This window comes from Equus asinus, chromosome 10 (genome assembly GCF_041296235.1).
Source record: "Equus asinus isolate D_3611 breed Donkey chromosome 10, EquAss-T2T_v2, whole genome shotgun sequence".
NCBI classification, from domain to species: Eukaryota; Metazoa; Chordata; class Mammalia; order Perissodactyla; family Equidae; genus Equus; species Equus asinus.
Window position 1 is genome coordinate 31,582,301 of NC_091799.1, and position 17,284 is coordinate 31,599,584.

Below are 17,284 nucleotides of genomic sequence, written 5' to 3' on the forward strand. Positions count from 1 at the left end.
AATAGTGCCCAGCATATAGGAGATGATGAATATTACTTGAATAAATAAATGTTTAAAAGCTGTTAACCATTTACTTTATGGTATATGTCCCTTTATCTTCCTTATATTAAAGAAATATCTCAGAAACATTTAAAACTTTTAAAATTTTACTTAAACAATGATATAAATCAGTAACTCTCAAAGTGTGGTCCACAGACCAGCAGCATCAGCATTCTCTGAGAACATATTAAAAATTCAAATTCTCAGGCCCCACCACAGACTGACTGAAATCAGAAACTCTGTGGGTGGGGCCCATTTCTAAAGTCTGTGTTTTAACAAGCCCTCCAGGCAATTGTGATGCATGCTAACGTTTGGGTATCATTGATTTAGACTCACCTCTCTATGTCTGTTGTCTATTGTTCACCTCTGATCACTTTTAGACATCATTTCTTCATTCATTGATGCTAACTTTAATTCATTGTTTACTGCACAGGATGGCTTTCAGCATTCATTTCTACTGTTCAGTAATAACTATATTCCTGACTGTCCATGTATGGTACTGTTATGGGTTCTCCAAGAGGTGTTGTAAATTTAACCTAGCCATAGCCTGCAATTGTTTTATCCTTCTAAAAAGTGCAGATTATCTATAGTCCCAGACAATGATGATTCATTCTGTGCACAGTGCAAGATTTCCACTTGGTAATAAATTACTAGTGGAAATGGCTTTCACATTGCATTTTCTTCCTCTGAATGCAAATAATTTATTTGGAAATGAGGTCATAATATCCATGAGTTGATCTTTCAACACATGCACACACACACACAAATCCCATTCTCAATATTTATACCTTTTAATTCTCTGAAATGAGGAGGTCAGGAAGGAAGGAACTTGAATGGGAAATATTTGCAAGGATGGCATTGAATTATGTATTTGTTGAAGGCCCGTCATTATGCTAGACTAATATTTAGGTGAAATATTTATTGAGCAGAATTGCTGATGACTAGGCAAGTCTTGCTTACTGACTCATATGTTTGTTCTGAGGAACAAATGAAGTAATGTAGTCAATGTGCTGTGAAAAATGTAAAAGGTGACATACATGCCAAATATTATTATTACTTTATGTTAGAAAACCACTTCTGTCCTTAACATCATTGTTTTTAGCATAACAACTTAAATTTTAAAACAGTTCAGCTGTATTTTTTATCTATGACTCATGAGTAAAAAAAATCTTGGTATGCAGCAGAAAACAGGTCTCCTGTGCAAGCCCAAATGGATTCATAATACCTTCCAGAATGCATACTTAAGAATGATTCTGAGGACAAGTCTAGATTCACTCAGAAAGACTGCAGAGATTTATTAACAATGTCTGCTAATTGGGCAAGAACAAGGAGTAGTGGCATTTGTAGCAATACATTTGAAATCCCAGATTGAGGTGTTTGTGTATAAGTGCTTTGAATAGGAGACAAAATGGAATGATTTTTCAGAAAATCACTTTCACTCACCTTCAATCACAATTCATTTTCAGTCTTTCAAAAAAGGGCAAACACTGCTGAGTTATAGTTATAGTTGTAATTCATTATTTACAACTATATTTTATTATTTCAATGAAAGAACTTGTGCTGGATAGGAGAAGTCTCTGTGAATTCAGTATCAAGTTTAATACCATATCCTCAGATTCATCATCATTCATGAATAGGCACAGAAACTTCTACTTTGTCAAACAACATCATGGAGTGGGCTCAGTGAAAATTTTAATTAGTGTTGAATTATCCACATTAAAAGAATTTTACTTGTGACAATAATATATGTACATGATAAAAAACACTGAAACAGTATACAATAAAAAGTCAGTCTATTTCCAATCCTAGACCCTATTCCTGTACTCCTGTGCCCAATGGCAACCTCTATTAAATTCCTTCTGTATTTATTCAAACCAAGTCTATTCACATACAAATATTTATATACATATATATATCTACACACATACATACACACATACATACATACATATACACAGACAGAAGAAGATAGGCAAACACATACACTATTTTGTACACAAGTAGGAACATACTATACACACAGTTCAGCAACCTGCTTTTTTCACCTAACAATTTATCTCGCACATCATTCCCTACCAGTACCTGTGTATCTTCAGCTGCTTTCTTTCATTTTCTCTTAGCTTTGTGTTAACATTTTTTACATAAATACTAACTCTTTTTTTTTAAATAATACATCTGTGTTTTGTTTTTTATTTTTTTTCCTTTTTCTCGCCAAAGCCCCCCGGGTACATAGTTGCATATTCTTAGTTGTGGGTCCTTCCAGTTGTGGCATGTGGGATGCCACCTCAGCGTGGCTTGATGAGCAGTGCCATGTCCACGCCCAGGATTCCAACCAACGAAACCCTGGGCCACCACAGCAGAGCGCACGAACCCAACCACTTGGCCATGGGACTGGCACCAATAATAACTCTTTTTTAAAGTTTTCTACTGATGCAGAAGCTAACAGAGACATTAAGAAAGAGCTGGGTGATAATATCAAAGATGAGACCCATACCAATGGCCACACACATTTATATATGGCAATAAGCACATATGCAAATTCACTTCTCATGTGTGGTGCTTAAGTACACAACACTCAAGCAACTCAGGAATTCTTAGCATATGTAATTTGTTTTTGCTATTGCTCTGATTATTCAACTTATTAACAATTTTAAAAGCTTTATATTTCAATCTGAACACATACATCATTTATAATAATTGAGTTTTAGAAAACAATATTTTCCATAGAAGGTTTGGTATCAAGTTTAAATTCTCCATCTATTGCTTCTATGTGAAGCTTCACTTTCAAATTCTCTCATGTGTAACGTGCTGGAACTTCTTATTAAAGGCCTTCTAACATTCTTGAAATTCAGAAGACTTCTAAGGTAAAATACAACCTTCAGTTCATTCAAAAGATTTCCCACATCCATTTCACTCAGGAGATTTCACTTCTAAATGAGTTTTCACATGTTTGGTAAGGGATGCATTTTGTTTGAAGGCTTTCCCACATTCATTACATTCATAGGGTTTCTCTCCAGTGTGGGATCTTTGATGTATAACAAGTTGTGACTTTGCATTGAAGGCTTTTCCACATTCATTACATTCATAGGGTTTCTCCCCAGTATGAGTTCTCTCGTGTACAATGAGGTGTGACTTTTGGCTAAAGGCTTTCCCACATTCAATGCATTCATAGGGTTTCTCCCCAGTATGAATTCTCTGATGTTGAGTAAGGCCTTCAATTTGTTTGAAGGCCTTCCCACATTGATTACATTCAAAGGGACTTTCACCTGTATGAATTCTCATGTGGTAAGTAAGAGATGAGCTATGTCCAAAGGCTTTTCCACATTCATTACATTTATAGGGTTTCTCCTTAGTATGAGTTCTTTGATGTATAATGAGGTGTGACTTCTTGTTGAAAGCTTTCCCACATTCATTGCATTCAAAGGGTTTTTCACCTGTATGAATTTTCATATGTTTAGTAAGAGATGAGCTATACTTAAAGGCTTTTCCACATTCATTACATTCATATGGTATTTCACCTGTATGAGTTCTCACATGTTCAGTAAGAGATGAATTATACCTAAAGGATTTTCCACATTCCTTACATTCATAGGGCTTCTCACCTGTATGAGATCTCACATGTTGAATAAGGTTTGAACTGTGTCTGAAGGTTTTCCCACATTCAGTACATTCATAGGGCTTTTCCCCAGTATGAACTCTTAGATGGTCAGTGAGGGCATGTTTATGACTGTGGGCTTTGCCACACTGAATACATTCATATGGTTTTTCTCCAGTGTGAGTTCTCTGATGTACAACAAGGTGTGACTTTTGGCTAAAAGCTATCCCACATTCATTACATTCATATGGTTTCTCCCCAGTATGAATTCTCTGATGGTCAACGAGTCCTTGTTTATGGCTGAGAACCTTCCCACACTGATTACATTCATAGGGTTTCACTTTAGCTTGGGTTTTTTCATGCTTAGTAGGAGATAAGCTATGGCTGGATGATTTCTCATGTTTCTCTCCAGTTTGAATTTTGTCCCATTTAGTATGGGAAGAGCTGTGTATGGGATGACCTAATTTCTCACGTTTCTTACCAGTTTGAGTTTTGTCATGCTTATTAGAAGGGTTTTGGTTGGATAATTTCTCATGTTTCTTTCCAGTTTGATTTTTTTCTTTCTTTGTATCAGATAAGCTATGGCTGAATGATTTTCTCTGCTCTTTAGCTACATCAGGTTTCTTTTTTACATAGTTTCTTCTATGATCAGGTAAATCTAAATTCTGTTTCAAACTTTTACCATGTGACTCAAATTTAAGAAGCTTTTTTTTTGAAGGAGGATGTTTTGTACTCACATTTTTTTCCCCCAATGAACTACATTCATGGCCTTTCTTCTTAGTCAGAGTTCTTTTCTTAAATGCAACTTCCCTAAGGAGTTTGTTTTGAGATTCCTGGTGATTCTCTAGCTGGTCATCATCTTGCTGGACTTCTAAAATGGAATTCAATGAGACATTCTTGTGAATCTTTGCACTCTTGTATTTGGAATACAATTCATAAAGAAATGCCCTGTTGTGGGGTTGAATCTTTATTCAAGCCTAGTATCCCAAAGTGAATGACCTATCAAGCACAAATGTCCCTATTCTCTTACACTTGAGGGCGAAAGTGCCATAGTAAAAAACAAGAAAAGAAAATTGATAATAGTGATTAGAAAAAGCTTTGGCTATTTATTAATATGACTTTGCAACCTGGGATAGAAGATGAAATAACATGAGCAGAGAAGACAGAACAGATGAAGTTCAAAGAGCTTTTGATTGTAGATGACATTTTTTGAGGTCTCTCCTTAGCCCAAGGTGCACAGCTTTGATGACTGACAATCAACCCATAGTACTTGGCTCCTACAGCCTGCACCGTATTAATCCAACTCTCCACAGTCACAGATGGAGACATCTGGCAAAAGCCAAGATGTCCAATAAGAGTCTTCCTCTAAAAATTTAGACTCTAGTTAGTCTCCACTGGATGCTTAAATTTAAAAAATTCTATTAGACAAGTACTAGTGAAGCCTTTTTTCCCTGTGTTCAACAGAAAGTTAATCAGTATGAAGAATGAAGCATATATACACAGAGAAGCAGAGATGTAAGATCATGTGTCCTCAAAGAGACCATTTGCACAATCCTAATTCCTAATGGCTTCCCAGTTCCTGGTACTAATCCCTGGTAAGGTCTGACTGAAGTATCTACCCTTAGGTTACAAGAGATATACCCATGGCCTCATAATAAATTCCTCTATTTACTTAGGCTAGCTCAAGTAAATTTTTGTTATTGCACCCCAAAGAGCCAAAATAGAAAGAATAAGGTAAGTCCATCAAGGAGTACAGAACAGCTTATAGGTGACTGAGGGAATAAGCAGGAAAGGGTGTTGCACTGCTGCCACCCATGATCAATATAATGACATTCTTGTACTAAAAAAACTACAGTTTCTCTGAGTTCCCTGATGCTTTTACCATATGATGAAATTCACAGTAATGAGATTGACAAACAACTTTACACCATTTGGATTTACAGTGTACACACATACTTGTTTTCCAACAATTTGCTGTGGAGCACACCTTTGTTTCTGCTAGGTCATTCTACTAATTGCCTGTAATAAATTTTAAGCTTATTCCCAGCTCTAAGTAATTGTTCACATTCTTTCCTCCACACATTACACAATTATACATTTTAACGTATCTTCTCAATGCAGGCTTCCCTTCCCCGAGACCACCACCCCCACTCACAGATGTGGGCAGCCGTGTTTGTACTACATGATCCAACCTCTGGTTGAAAACAACCAATTGGACAGTGGTAAACATGGAGCCCCAGGTAGTCCAATAATATTCTCACGCCTAAGAATTTAGAATAGAAACCCAAAGACTACTTTTAACTAGATATGGCTATCACATGTATAAAAACCTAAAAGCGTAAGAGCTGGGCATACAATTTTGGGGTGGCCTTTTCCAACTATGTGCATGGAAAAGCAGAAAAATCTTCATGGTGAGAATCCACAAAGACTCAAAGAGAGAAGCATATGTAAGAGCTCAGACCTCAGAAAGCTCAGCTCGTAACCTTAGAAAGATATAGAGAGTGAACAGTCACCTTGTTCATAATGAAGCATTATGTGGATAAAGTGAAAACTAGGATCAAACAGAAAAGAGTTATGGTATTTGAATATACAGCCAGGAAATACTGTTACTTATTATTTGGGTGAGAAAGATTGGCCCTGAGCTAACATCTGTTGCCAATCTTCCTTTTTCGCCTTGAGGAAAATGGTTTCTGACCTAACATCTCTGCCAATCTTCCTCTATTTTGGAGGTGGGATTCTACCACAGCAGGCTTGATGAGTGGTGTGTAGGTCCGTACCCAGGATCTGAACCCATGAACCCCGGGCTGCCAAAGCGGAGTGCACAAATTTAACCACTACACCACTGGGCTGGCCCCAGGAAATACTATTATTTTTTTTCTAAGATTGGCACCTGAGCTAATATCATTGCCAATCTTCTTTTTTGTTTTCTTTCTCCCCAAAGCCCCCCAGTACATAGTTGTATATTATAATTGTAGGTCCTTCTGGCTCTGCTTTGTGGGATGCCACCTCAGCACAGCTTGAAGAGTAGTGCTGTGTCCGCGCCTGGGATCTGAACCGGCAAAACCCTGGGCCGCCAAAGCAGAGTGTGCGAACTTAACCACTTGGTCACAGGGCTAGCCCCCAGAAATAATGTTATTTCTATGGAGGACTTTAAGAGATTAGTTCCCATGGAGTAGAAGATCAAGTTTTGTAAGTATAGATATAGTAATGGTACAGATACAGTAGGGAGAAGGGAAGTTGCTAGCTGCTTTTTCGTTTAGAAAATTTTAAGTGATACAAACATCCTGGGAGAATGAGTATAACAAGACTTTTATGTAGCATAGCAAAAGCAGAATCTTCCAATAGCCAAGGATGCTGGGGAGGCAAATTTCCTTCTCGGAAGAAAGGGATCAAAACTCAAACCTTTTCCTTGGTAGCGAAACACTATAAGAACCTCTTATAATGATGGTTTGGGCTGGTTCCAACTGACATTGGCCAGTAGAAAAACATATAAAGCACTACAAGAGAAATTTACCATGAGTGAAGGGACGAGAATCTGAACTAGTGAATTGGTATAATAACAGGGTAATACCAAGGGAGAGGTGGGTCTGGCAGAGCATATGATTAAAGCTGTAAGCTTGTCTTGAATCTGAGACAGTAAATAAAACAGGAATTTTAAGCTAAAATAACTATAACTTTAGAAACTGAAGTATGGAGCTCACTAGACCCAGAAAATCATTGGAGGGAACAGAACAGTCCATCCTTGCAGAATCTCCAAGTACTATATAAGAACCTGAACCAAGAAGAGAGTCACAGTAGCAATGACAAAGATGTATTAAATGACTCAGGATTACTTTTCACTTGTAGCACCAAGTATCAGCGCAAAAAGTAAAGAGAGCCAACACTGGAGCCACTGATGAATAGATCAAAAACTCCATGAGGTCTTGTCATTTGTCATTTGAAGGACTTTCCCTCTGGTCTCAGAAAGTCATGGAGTCTTGGAAAATTCAGGGTCAGAGGAAACTTAAAAAGATATTGTGGACATTCTGCTAATTTGGGAACTATAGTGACTTAAATAATAGCTGAATATATTAATGGTTGGTGGCAACATCTAAGATGAGTTATTAAAAAAAAAGATTCAACAAATCCACCTAAGAATTGGAGCAATTTAGGTATGAGATAATACGAACTTGATTTGGATGATGTCAGTGAGAAATGAGGAAAACAAACAAACCAACCAGGAACTGAGGAGAGGATAGCAAGAGAGAAAGCAGAAAGCAAAGATTCACAGAACTCCATGGTAGACAGGCCTAAATCAGAGTAGACCCTGATAAAAATAAGAAAGGTGAAAGGCAGCTCTAATTTAGAAAAAAAGATAGAGTTTTCAATTTCTGACACTGACAATGAGCTGTCCTATAAGCAATTAAAATATGAGTGCAAGACAAAGGAATTGGAGATTTATCTGGACAAGGTAAATTTATCTTGGAAGTCACCAGTGTAGAATAAATAGTTTGTATTTACATAATGGATGATTCATTTGAGGGAAATATAATGGAAAAAAAAGAACAGATAGCAGAAGATAAAACCTTAGGGACACTTCAGCAAAGTGAGAAGGAAGAGAATCTGGTGAAATAAAGGGTAAAGAAACACTTAGAGGATAAGATCAGATTCAAATGGTATAAGTCAAGCTGGGTGAGCAAGAATTTCAGGCTGATCAAAACCATTAAAATATGCATTGGAAGGTAAGCAGTAGTCTCTTTAAAGTCAGAAATTTAGATAGAGGCATGAATTCTGTGGGATTCGCCTGCAAGGGTTAAGGAGAAAATGGAAATGATGATGCACTGTGGTATATAACCACAAGTCTAGAGCACTTCACAGTGAAAGGAGAGAAATGCAAAGTAATTAGGGGCAGGAGCATCATGCCAACAGATGTGGAAAGAGGACATATCTAAGAATGTCTGAATATATAAGGAGAGAAATTTGATACCATGGGGTCTCAGAGTGTGGGTAGAGGAAGGGAGAAAAACTGAGGATATTAGGAAAAAGGAGGATAATTTTAAAACGCACTGCCGGGATTCAGAGAACAGCTAAGAGAGATCAATGCTCCTTCTGAAAGCTGAGCAGTAGAGAACATGGATGAGGAAAGACAGTATATGGACGGGTCAGTTAGGCATCTGAAGGGCTGTACCAAAGGTTTAGAGGCCTGGTCTTCACCATTTTTCCCACCACAACCTGAGTGATGTGGCAGACTGTATTATTATTCCCTGTGGAAGGACTATACATTCATACCCTGTTGAACTCAGGAGTGACCAGGTGATCTGCTCTAACCAACAAAATGACAGAAAGAGATATCCAGCACTTCCATTCAGTGATTTTGAGAGTCATCATGTGGTTCCACTCACTCTTCTTTCCCTCTGCCATGAGATCAGAATTTGCCAGATAGGGACTGCTCCTTCATTGTAGGTCCACAACATAATGTGGAATAGGGCTGTAGCTTGAGCAAGAAACAACTCTTTCCTGTTGTAAGCTGCTAAGATTTTGGGGTCATCATTTACTGGAGCATAACTTAGCCTAAGCTGACTGATAGAAGTGATAGAAGCAAAGTCTCATACATAACACTGGCTTACAACTATAGTAACTTCATATGAGAATCTCTCACGTGGACCAGTTCATAGAAGGATGAGATATTACAATCTCTAAGGTTAGAGAATCTTTGTAGTTTAAACTCCTCTTCCCCCAGGAGATTCTGATATTTTTCTACTGCTACTTTATGGTTAAGAAAGAAAGGTCTGGGATCTTTAAAAAGAATGTAAGAATAAATTATTCTTTGAAGAATTCCAAAGTTACCACCAAGAAACTAGGAACTTACTTCCACGGGCTCCTATTTGCTTGGGTCTTGCTATTTCACTCAGACCACCTTGACTGGGTCTTTTCCCCTTCCCCAACCACGGCTCTTCTCCTTTTTCCAACTTGGAGATCATGTCCGGTTTGGCAGCTTGATACCCTGCTCATGAGAAAGGGTAGAAATTGATGTATAACAACAGCCATCCCAGAAATAAAGCCCTAACATTTGAGCTTTAGAGCCTTAAAAGGATAAGAAATACATGGTTTCCGAAATTTCATAATACAGATGCCCATGTACCTCATCTGAGTAGAACTTCCTTTGTTGAGGCAGGGGCACAAGTATCCTGTCTAGTACCCAAAAGGGACTAAAACTCTTTGATCTATAAAAATCCAGACTTCAGAGAGAAGGTATCACAGTGGACACATTTTGAATTATGAAGGAACGGTCCTTACCCATTGAAGCAAGGCTGCTGTAGTTCTCCAGCATCACATCCTTGTACAGGTTCCTCTGAGCAGGATCCAGTTGCTCCCATTCCTTCTGGGTAAAGGCCATAGTCACATCTTTGAATCTTACTGATCCCTATAATAACATATTCCTATTCAGTCTAATGTTATCCATATTAGTGAGTGATTTGGACAGGATATTAATGACTTCTTCTTACCTTGACCATTCTCTGTTGATCATGATATTGTATAGGATACCTATTCTCTACCCAATTTTGCATTGTTTTTTTTGAGAAACAAAAGTCATATTAAGAAATGTCCCCGTTAGGGACTGAATGTTTGTGTCGTCCCAAAATTCATATGTTGAAACTCTATCCTTCAGTGTGATCATATTAGGAGATAGGGCCTTTGGGAGGTAATTAGATTAAATGATGTCATGAGGGTGGAGTCTTCATGAATGAGATTAGTGCCCTTATAAGAATCAACAGAGAGCTTGTTTCCTCTCTCTGCTCTTTCTGACAAGTGAGGATACAACAAGAAGTCTGCAACCTGGAAGAGGGTCTCACCAGAATCTGACCAAGCTGGCACCCTGATCTCAGACTTCCAGCCTCTAGAACTGTCAGAAATAAATTTCTGTGGTTTATAAGCCACTCAGTTTATGGTACTTAGTTGTAGCAGCCCAAACTGACTAAGACAGTCCCTACTGTGAATTTGTTTATTCAAGAGGATGAAAAAAAAATCATACAAATATCAGAAAGACAAGTAACCAAAAAAAAACAAAGAAAGAAAGAAACAGAATCATCTTTATCTTTTCTTCTATAACAGAAGACTATGGAGTAGTGTTTTAGAGTTCTCAGGTAGAAGAATTGAGACCCTTGATTTTATAACCAGTCAAAAAATCATTTATGTTTGGAAGCAAAGTAAGGTATTTTAGGTATATAAGGATGCAGAAAGTATATTACCTATGTACTTTAAAAATAAAGAGGAGGAGAGAGGCAGGGAGACACTGGGGGGCGGGGAGAGGAAGAAAAGGAATGATTTTTAAAAGAAGGACAATTGGATCATAATCAAGATTTTAAGATTGGGAAAGAATAATATACAAGAGAGAGCTATGAATAGTAAAACCAGTAAAATGTCTAGCTATATCTAAATAACTTGATAATGTTCTTGTGCAATTGCTATAAAAGTATCCTTAAAATCAAGATGTATGATGAAAGAAAAATAAGCAGGAATATAACTGGTAGGGGTTGGGGATAGGGGAGAAATTTAAGCATGTTAAAGTTTTCCTCTTACTAGGCAAGTGAGAGGAGGATGATACGGCTATGGGAAAATTATACATTCACACGTGTTTTGTAACATTTAAAGATAACCCCTTCCTCCCACACAACACCAATCAATTAATTGCATATGTCACCAATCTCTAACCTCACAAACATCCAGTTACTGACTCCTAATAACCCCCATCATTGATTGTCACTGCCCTCCCAATCACTGAGCCTATAATTCCAAAATGGCTGATCTCAACAAACCTCCCAATCACTAACAGCAACAGATCTCGCCAATCACTTGCCCCTACAGACACTCCAAATACATATTCCCACAAATTCCTCAACTATTGATACCCACAGAACACATCGATTTCTACCTCCCGCATAATCCAAATCCCTTATTTTATCAATCCCCAGTCACTGACTCCAACAGGACTCTCAAACAGTGGCTTTTACAGAAATCCTAACCACTGCCAGCAAACCCCTCTACACCCTCAACCTCTTTAACCATTCCCTTCACCTGCTTGCTTTAACCAAAATCTACCTTTCTCCTGAGGATCCTGCTCCCTTACAGCACTCCCCAGTGGAAGCTGTTTGTCTCCCCGCATAATCCATGTGCCTCAGGGCATGAAGATGAGGTAAATGGTTACTTTCAACCATTTCTCTTGGATCCTTCAAAATCCATAGCTTGTTTATAGTGTCACCAGACTGTAACCCATGAGCCCTCTGGTTTGATGAATCCCTAGAAGGACTCACAGGACTCGGCAGCTAGTTGTACTGATAGCTATGATTTATTACAGCGAAAGGATACAAAGCAAAATCAGTGAAGGGCAAAGGTGCAGAGGGTGAAGTCCAGAGGAAATCAGGTACAAGTATCCAAGAGTCCTCTCCCAGTGGAGTCACAGGACATACTGAATTCCTCCAGAAATGAGTTGTGATAACACTTGTTAAATGTTGTTTACCAGGGAAGCTCATTAGAGACTCAGTGGCTAAGGTTTTTCTGAGGGGCTGTTCATGCGGGTACCTTCCGCCCATACAAAAATCCAAGAGTCCTAGAAGGAAAGCAGGTGTTCAGCATGAACCACATTGTTTACATAGTTTAGGCACAGGGAGCCACTTTTATCAGTTGTGGGAATGGAGGAACCCTCCTGACATCTGAGTTCTAAGATGCCAGCCAAAAGCCAAGCTTGCAAGCAGGGCTTTTCAAGGACAGTAGTTTCAGGCCTGTTACGTTAACTTTTCTGCACAGTCATTCTGCCTTATTCACTGAAAACTTTAGCACCAGCTTCCTCTTCACCACAGCTCCTGCACTATCTCTGTGTCAATGTAGAAGAGCCATTCAACACCCTGGCCTCTCTCTTTCCTGACTCCAACAATCTTTTCTTCCACTCAAACTCAGCCACCTATTCATATCCATCCATTCCTTAGCCCTTGCCATCAATTTACCACCTCCAAAATCTCTACTTCAAACTTTCTACCCTCTAACCATTATTTCCTTTCCTGCCAGCTCACTTTCTCTAATACTTCCATTCTAATAATTCTCCAAACTCATTGAGCCCTCTGATCCATTGATCTTAACCACTTTTTCATAATCTTCTACTGCCTTATAGCCTTACTTTTCTTCTGTTTTGTTTAGATTCCCTGTTCTAGCACCATACACACTCCATTGAAAACCGCTTTATCTTCCTTACCCCTCTTCTCCATTGTACTCACCTAGCAAAGTCTCACCTTGGTCAAACCCAACTCTTGTCTTAATCTCTCCCTGCAACTTTGAAGCTGAACATCGCAAGAGAAAAATCAAACAACTGTGCTGACTGGATTCACTTCAAATTTATAATGTGTCTCAAGTGGGCATCCAATATTGTCAGCATCCTATTCTTCTTTCCAAGATGATTATTCCAAATATTCTCCTTTTTCTCTCTGAACTCTCCAACATCTATTCATTTCCCACTCTCAGCTGATGAACTTGCCTTATACATCAAAGAGAAAATAAATGCAAATGGACAAGAACTGCCTTGCCTTGATACCACCAATTCACCAAACTGTTACCAAACCTATATCATCTGTCTTCCTTTCTGTTGAGATGGAAATGTCCCTTCTCTTACCTAAAGCCAGTTTCTCCACTTGTGCTCTGGATCCCATCCCCAACTGCCTTCTCAAGGTCTTCACCCCTGCAATTAACCTTTCTCTTTTGTACCACCTATTTCTCCCTTTCTGCTGGATCATTCCCACTGACAAAGTTGCCTTAATATCACTCATCTGAAGAAAACTCTCTCTTGATCTCATGTCCCATCCAATGTCCATTTCTCTGCCCCATTTACCAGCAAAACTCTTGGTAAGTGTTGTCTATACTTGCTGTCTCTACTTCATTACCTCCAATTCTTTCGACTAATCCCAACAAGATTTTACCCGTTACTCCACTAAAAGAGCTCTAGTCCATTGAAATAACCATTGAACTACATCTTGCCAAAGTCAAATTCTCTATAATCATATTTCTGGGATTCACAAGAGCACGTGACACAACTGGCTGCTCCCATTATCTTGAAAAGCTTTTTTCTCTATGCTTTTTTTTTCTGTTTTTTTGAGGAACACTGGCCCTGAGTTAACATCCATGCCCATCTTCGTCTACTTTATTTGTGGGACGCCTACCACAGCATGGCATGCCAAGCAGTGCCATGTCCGCACCCGGGATCCGGGCCAGCGAACCCCGGGTTGCCAAAGCAGAAGTGCGCACTTAACCGCTGCGCCACCGGGCCGGCCCCTCTATGCTTCTTTGACACCACATTTACACAGGTTTCTTCCTACCTCAGTGGCTATCCCTCATTGTCCTTTTTTTTTCTCTTTTCTTTTGTCTTCTACCAGACCTCTAAATGTCAGAGTGATCTAGAACTCTGTCTTTGGCCCCCTTCTCTTCCCTATCTACCTTCTCTCCTTAGGTGATCTCATCCAGTCTTATGGCCTTAAATACCATCTCTATGCTGATTCCTTTCAAATATGAATTCTCTAGCCCAGACATCTTAAGTTCTACATTCATATATCTAATGGCTCTCAACATCTCTACTTGAATGTGTAATGGGAATCTTGACATGGCCAAAACAGAACCACTGTCATCCACCCTGGCTCCCATTTCCATCTACCAAATCTCATCTCCAACCTAACCCTTTCTCAGAAAATGGAATCACCATCTAGTTCCTCTGGCCAAAAGTCTAGATGCAAATCTTGATTCTTCTCTTCCCTCTTGTTCCATATCAATTCATCAGTAAGTCCTATTTGGCTCATTTCCATATGTATTATTAAACTGATTTCTTTTCATTGCACTGCTACAACCCTATTCTAAAACATCATCATCTGTTCTCTTTAACTGTTGCAATAAACTCCTATCTGAACTCCTCGCACGTACCTCTGCACACTGACAGCGACAATCCCGTCTCTAACCACCACAGGCACCCATAATTACTGGCTCCCACAGACATCCCAAATTGCCCACCCCCAATGACGTCTCCATCTCTAACACACTACAAAGCCCTCAATTTCCGATCCGCAAAGCCTTTCAAAGCCTGACCTTTCAGTGACTGCCAGACTCTCCTCCCTCCTGACTGTCACCGCAGATCCCTCAAAACACTGATTTCCTTAACCTGTAGCACTCACTGACGCCACAAACCATCCCCTCATCATCCCTCAGCCCACAGATGCCTCAGAACACTAACCTCACAAAAGGCCCTTCCGCATCGCCTCCAACAATTTCCAAATCACTTATCTTCAGAGAATACAGTAACCCTCCAATCACTGACCCCCAATTAGACCATCTCTGACACCCGACTGCGCCCGCTCCATCTTCGCACTCACCGCCGCGCTGCCCCCGGGCTCCGACACGGCCATCTCCGGTGGACACCCGACCTCGTCGGCCCTTCCCGCACTCTTCCTCAGGTCCTCGATCTCCAGCTTTGTCAGCATCGGATCGCAGCCGGCGGCCGACATGGCGGCCACCCGGAGCGCGGCCCCAGCCGGTCCGGCAGCTGTGATGGCGGCGCCCCTGGGAACGGCCCAGGGCGCGGCCATCTTGACCCAGGCTCTGCCGTACGGAAGGGACCCCGGGCTCGCGGCGGACTCGGAGGCGGGTGCGCGGGGGGTTCTTCCGAGAGTCCTGGAGTGGTGAGATGCGAGCGGGCGGAAAGTGGGCTCGGTTACCTCCTGCAGAGTGCCTCGCTGTGCCTGACACCCCACCCCCGGCGCTCAGAGCTTGCACCACCTGAATATGGAATTCAGAGTTGCTTTTCCGAATCAAGCAGTGCAGACAGCGGCCGGGAATCGAAATGCCCAGCGCGGACTCCAGACAGCCAGGATAATAAGAGAAATTGGAAGGAAAAAGGGGGAAATGCCCGATCGGGCAGATACCATTGTTTTTATAGGGAGAGAACGCTAATCTTTGAAATATGTGATGTCTTTTCATTTATGATATACGAACAATAAGAAAAAAATGAAGCCACGTGTTAAAGGAACACATCACCCCTCAGTGCGAACCCGGGTTTGACGGAGTTATTTCAGCCAAATAATTAAGAATTGGAGCAGAAATAATTTCTCAATGCACGATTTCATGCCTCAACGTCATTCATTTAACAATTATTTGTTGACCTTTTAATGTGTGCAGACTAGGTTGCTGTACTATGCTGCGTAATGCAGAAAGAGTGGAGACTCAGGTAGACATAGCATTTGTTCGCCCTGCTGGAATTTACCATGGGGCAGAAGGCTAGTGAAGTTGTCCCAAATACGTTGTTCCTTTGTCCAGAGTCAAACATACTCCATTTTGCACATTTCACTTAGGAGGAATGAACTAGTTATCCCTCAGTCAGCAGTGGTTGCACCTGCTTTCCTGGTCCTCTCAATCGTTCGTCTCAATACAATTCTCAGTGCTTCTTCACTGAACTCATGAGAAAGACTCCCTAGGCCCCCTAATCTCGGGACAGTTTCTGCCTAGTCTCCCCATCCTATTACTGAATTTTTTTCTAACTTTTTTTTGGGGGGTGGCAACAAATCACAGTGATATGGTTCCCATTTATTCTCAAACAATCCCAACAATGCTTTGCCTAGTCTTCTGGCATCAACTCTAGGGCCTAGCAAAGTGTTATAAATATTGTGATAAGCAGAATTCTAATATGACCGCCATTATCTCTACCCCCTGGTGTTACACCTTGATGCAGTGTACACGCCTCTGTGAGATGTACACCTCTCTTTCAGTGCAGGAGGAAGCTGTGATTTGATGGGATATCACTCCCATGATTAGATCCCAAAGCAGTTGATTTCGAGATCATAAAAAAGAAGATGATCCTGGGTGAGCTTGACCCAATGAGGTGTTTCCTTAGAAGGAAGTGGATCCTTCCTAAAGTCAGAAATTCCAAGGGTGGGCAGAGCTATGGAGGGAGTGGCATAGCAAGGACCTAAGAGTGCCCTCTGGGAGCAGAGAGTGTTTTTTGGTCTACAACTGATACCGACCCTGATATCAGTTTCCCCACATTAAACCCAGCATATATGGGGTTAAAACCAAAACACTCATTCCCTGCTTACTTTCTGGCTTTCTGGCTCCAGAATCCACTATCCTCCATAGAGACAGACACCACCAAGGACAAGCACCTGGATCATCTCCTCCCCGCAAAGAGACACAGGCTGGTGGGAAAGCTGCTGACCAGCAAGGTCACAGGCTCCCTCCTCTCTGCAAGTGTCTCAAGGCCGAAGACAGGCTGGTGGGCAAGCTCCAACCAGCAAGGCCATATGCTCCCCCTCCCCTACCTAAAACCCCAAATAAAAACCCTTCCTTTTAGCTTTTCGGGGAGTTTGGGATTTCAGCATTAGCTGCCCTCTCTCCTTTCTCAGCACTGTGCAAAAATAAAGTTCCTACTTTCTTCCACCACCCCCGGTGTCAGAGATTGGCTTGCTGCGCAACGGGTGAGCAAACTCACTTCAGGTTCAGTAACACAACTAACAAGACAACAAGGACTTCAGTCCTACGACTACAAGGAAATGATCTTCTGCTAACAAGTCGAGGGAGCTTGGAAGCATATCTTTCTCTAGTGGAGCCTCTAGATTAGGAAAAAGCCCAGCCAACATCTTGATTTCAGAT

At 40.6% G+C, this 17,284-nt stretch overlaps 2 protein-coding genes across 5 annotated transcripts in view; one reads left to right on the forward strand and one right to left on the reverse strand.

The window, feature by feature from the left end:
• Positions 1 to 17,284, forward strand: part of LOC106822376 (major allergen Equ c 1-like) — a 441,100-nt gene that overhangs the window by 342,000 nt on the left and 81,816 nt on the right. The gene's annotated exons all lie outside the window — the stretch shown is intronic.
• On the reverse strand, positions 1,535 to 15,426 carry ZFP37 (ZFP37 zinc finger protein). Of its 3 annotated transcripts, none has more exons than XM_044779030.2 (4): positions 15,016 to 15,426; positions 9,911 to 9,992; positions 9,483 to 9,617; positions 1,535 to 4,505 (listed from the first exon to the last, which is right to left on the reverse strand). In XM_044779030.2, exons 1-4 carry the CDS (start codon positions 15,226 to 15,228, stop codon positions 2,950 to 2,952), a joined length of 1,986 nt encoding a protein of 661 aa, XP_044634965.2. In that variant the 5' UTR covers positions 15,229 to 15,426; the 3' UTR covers positions 1,535 to 2,949. The 3 variants fall into 3 exon arrangements, with proteins under 3 accessions (XP_044634965.2, XP_044634964.2, XP_014709465.3); XM_044779029.2 differs by having other exon boundaries at positions 9,911 to 9,995; positions 15,016 to 15,324; XM_014853979.3 differs by having other exon boundaries at positions 9,911 to 10,037; positions 15,016 to 15,319.

Excerpts from the sequence above, each read along its gene's own strand:
- ZFP37 (XM_014853979.3), bottom strand. The coding sequence starts at position 15,228 with ATGGCCGCGCCCTGGGCCGTTCCCAGGGGCGCCGCCATCACAGCTGCC. Across the intron at positions 10,038-15,015 it reads AGCCCGGGGGCAGCGCGGCG|GGATCAGTAAGATTCAAAGA; the intron begins GTGAGTGCGAAG and ends ATGTTATTATAG. Across the intron at positions 9,618-9,910 it reads CAGCAGCCTTGCTTCAATGG|GGTATCAAGCTGCCAAACCG; the intron begins GTAAGGACCGTT and ends TCTCATGAGCAG.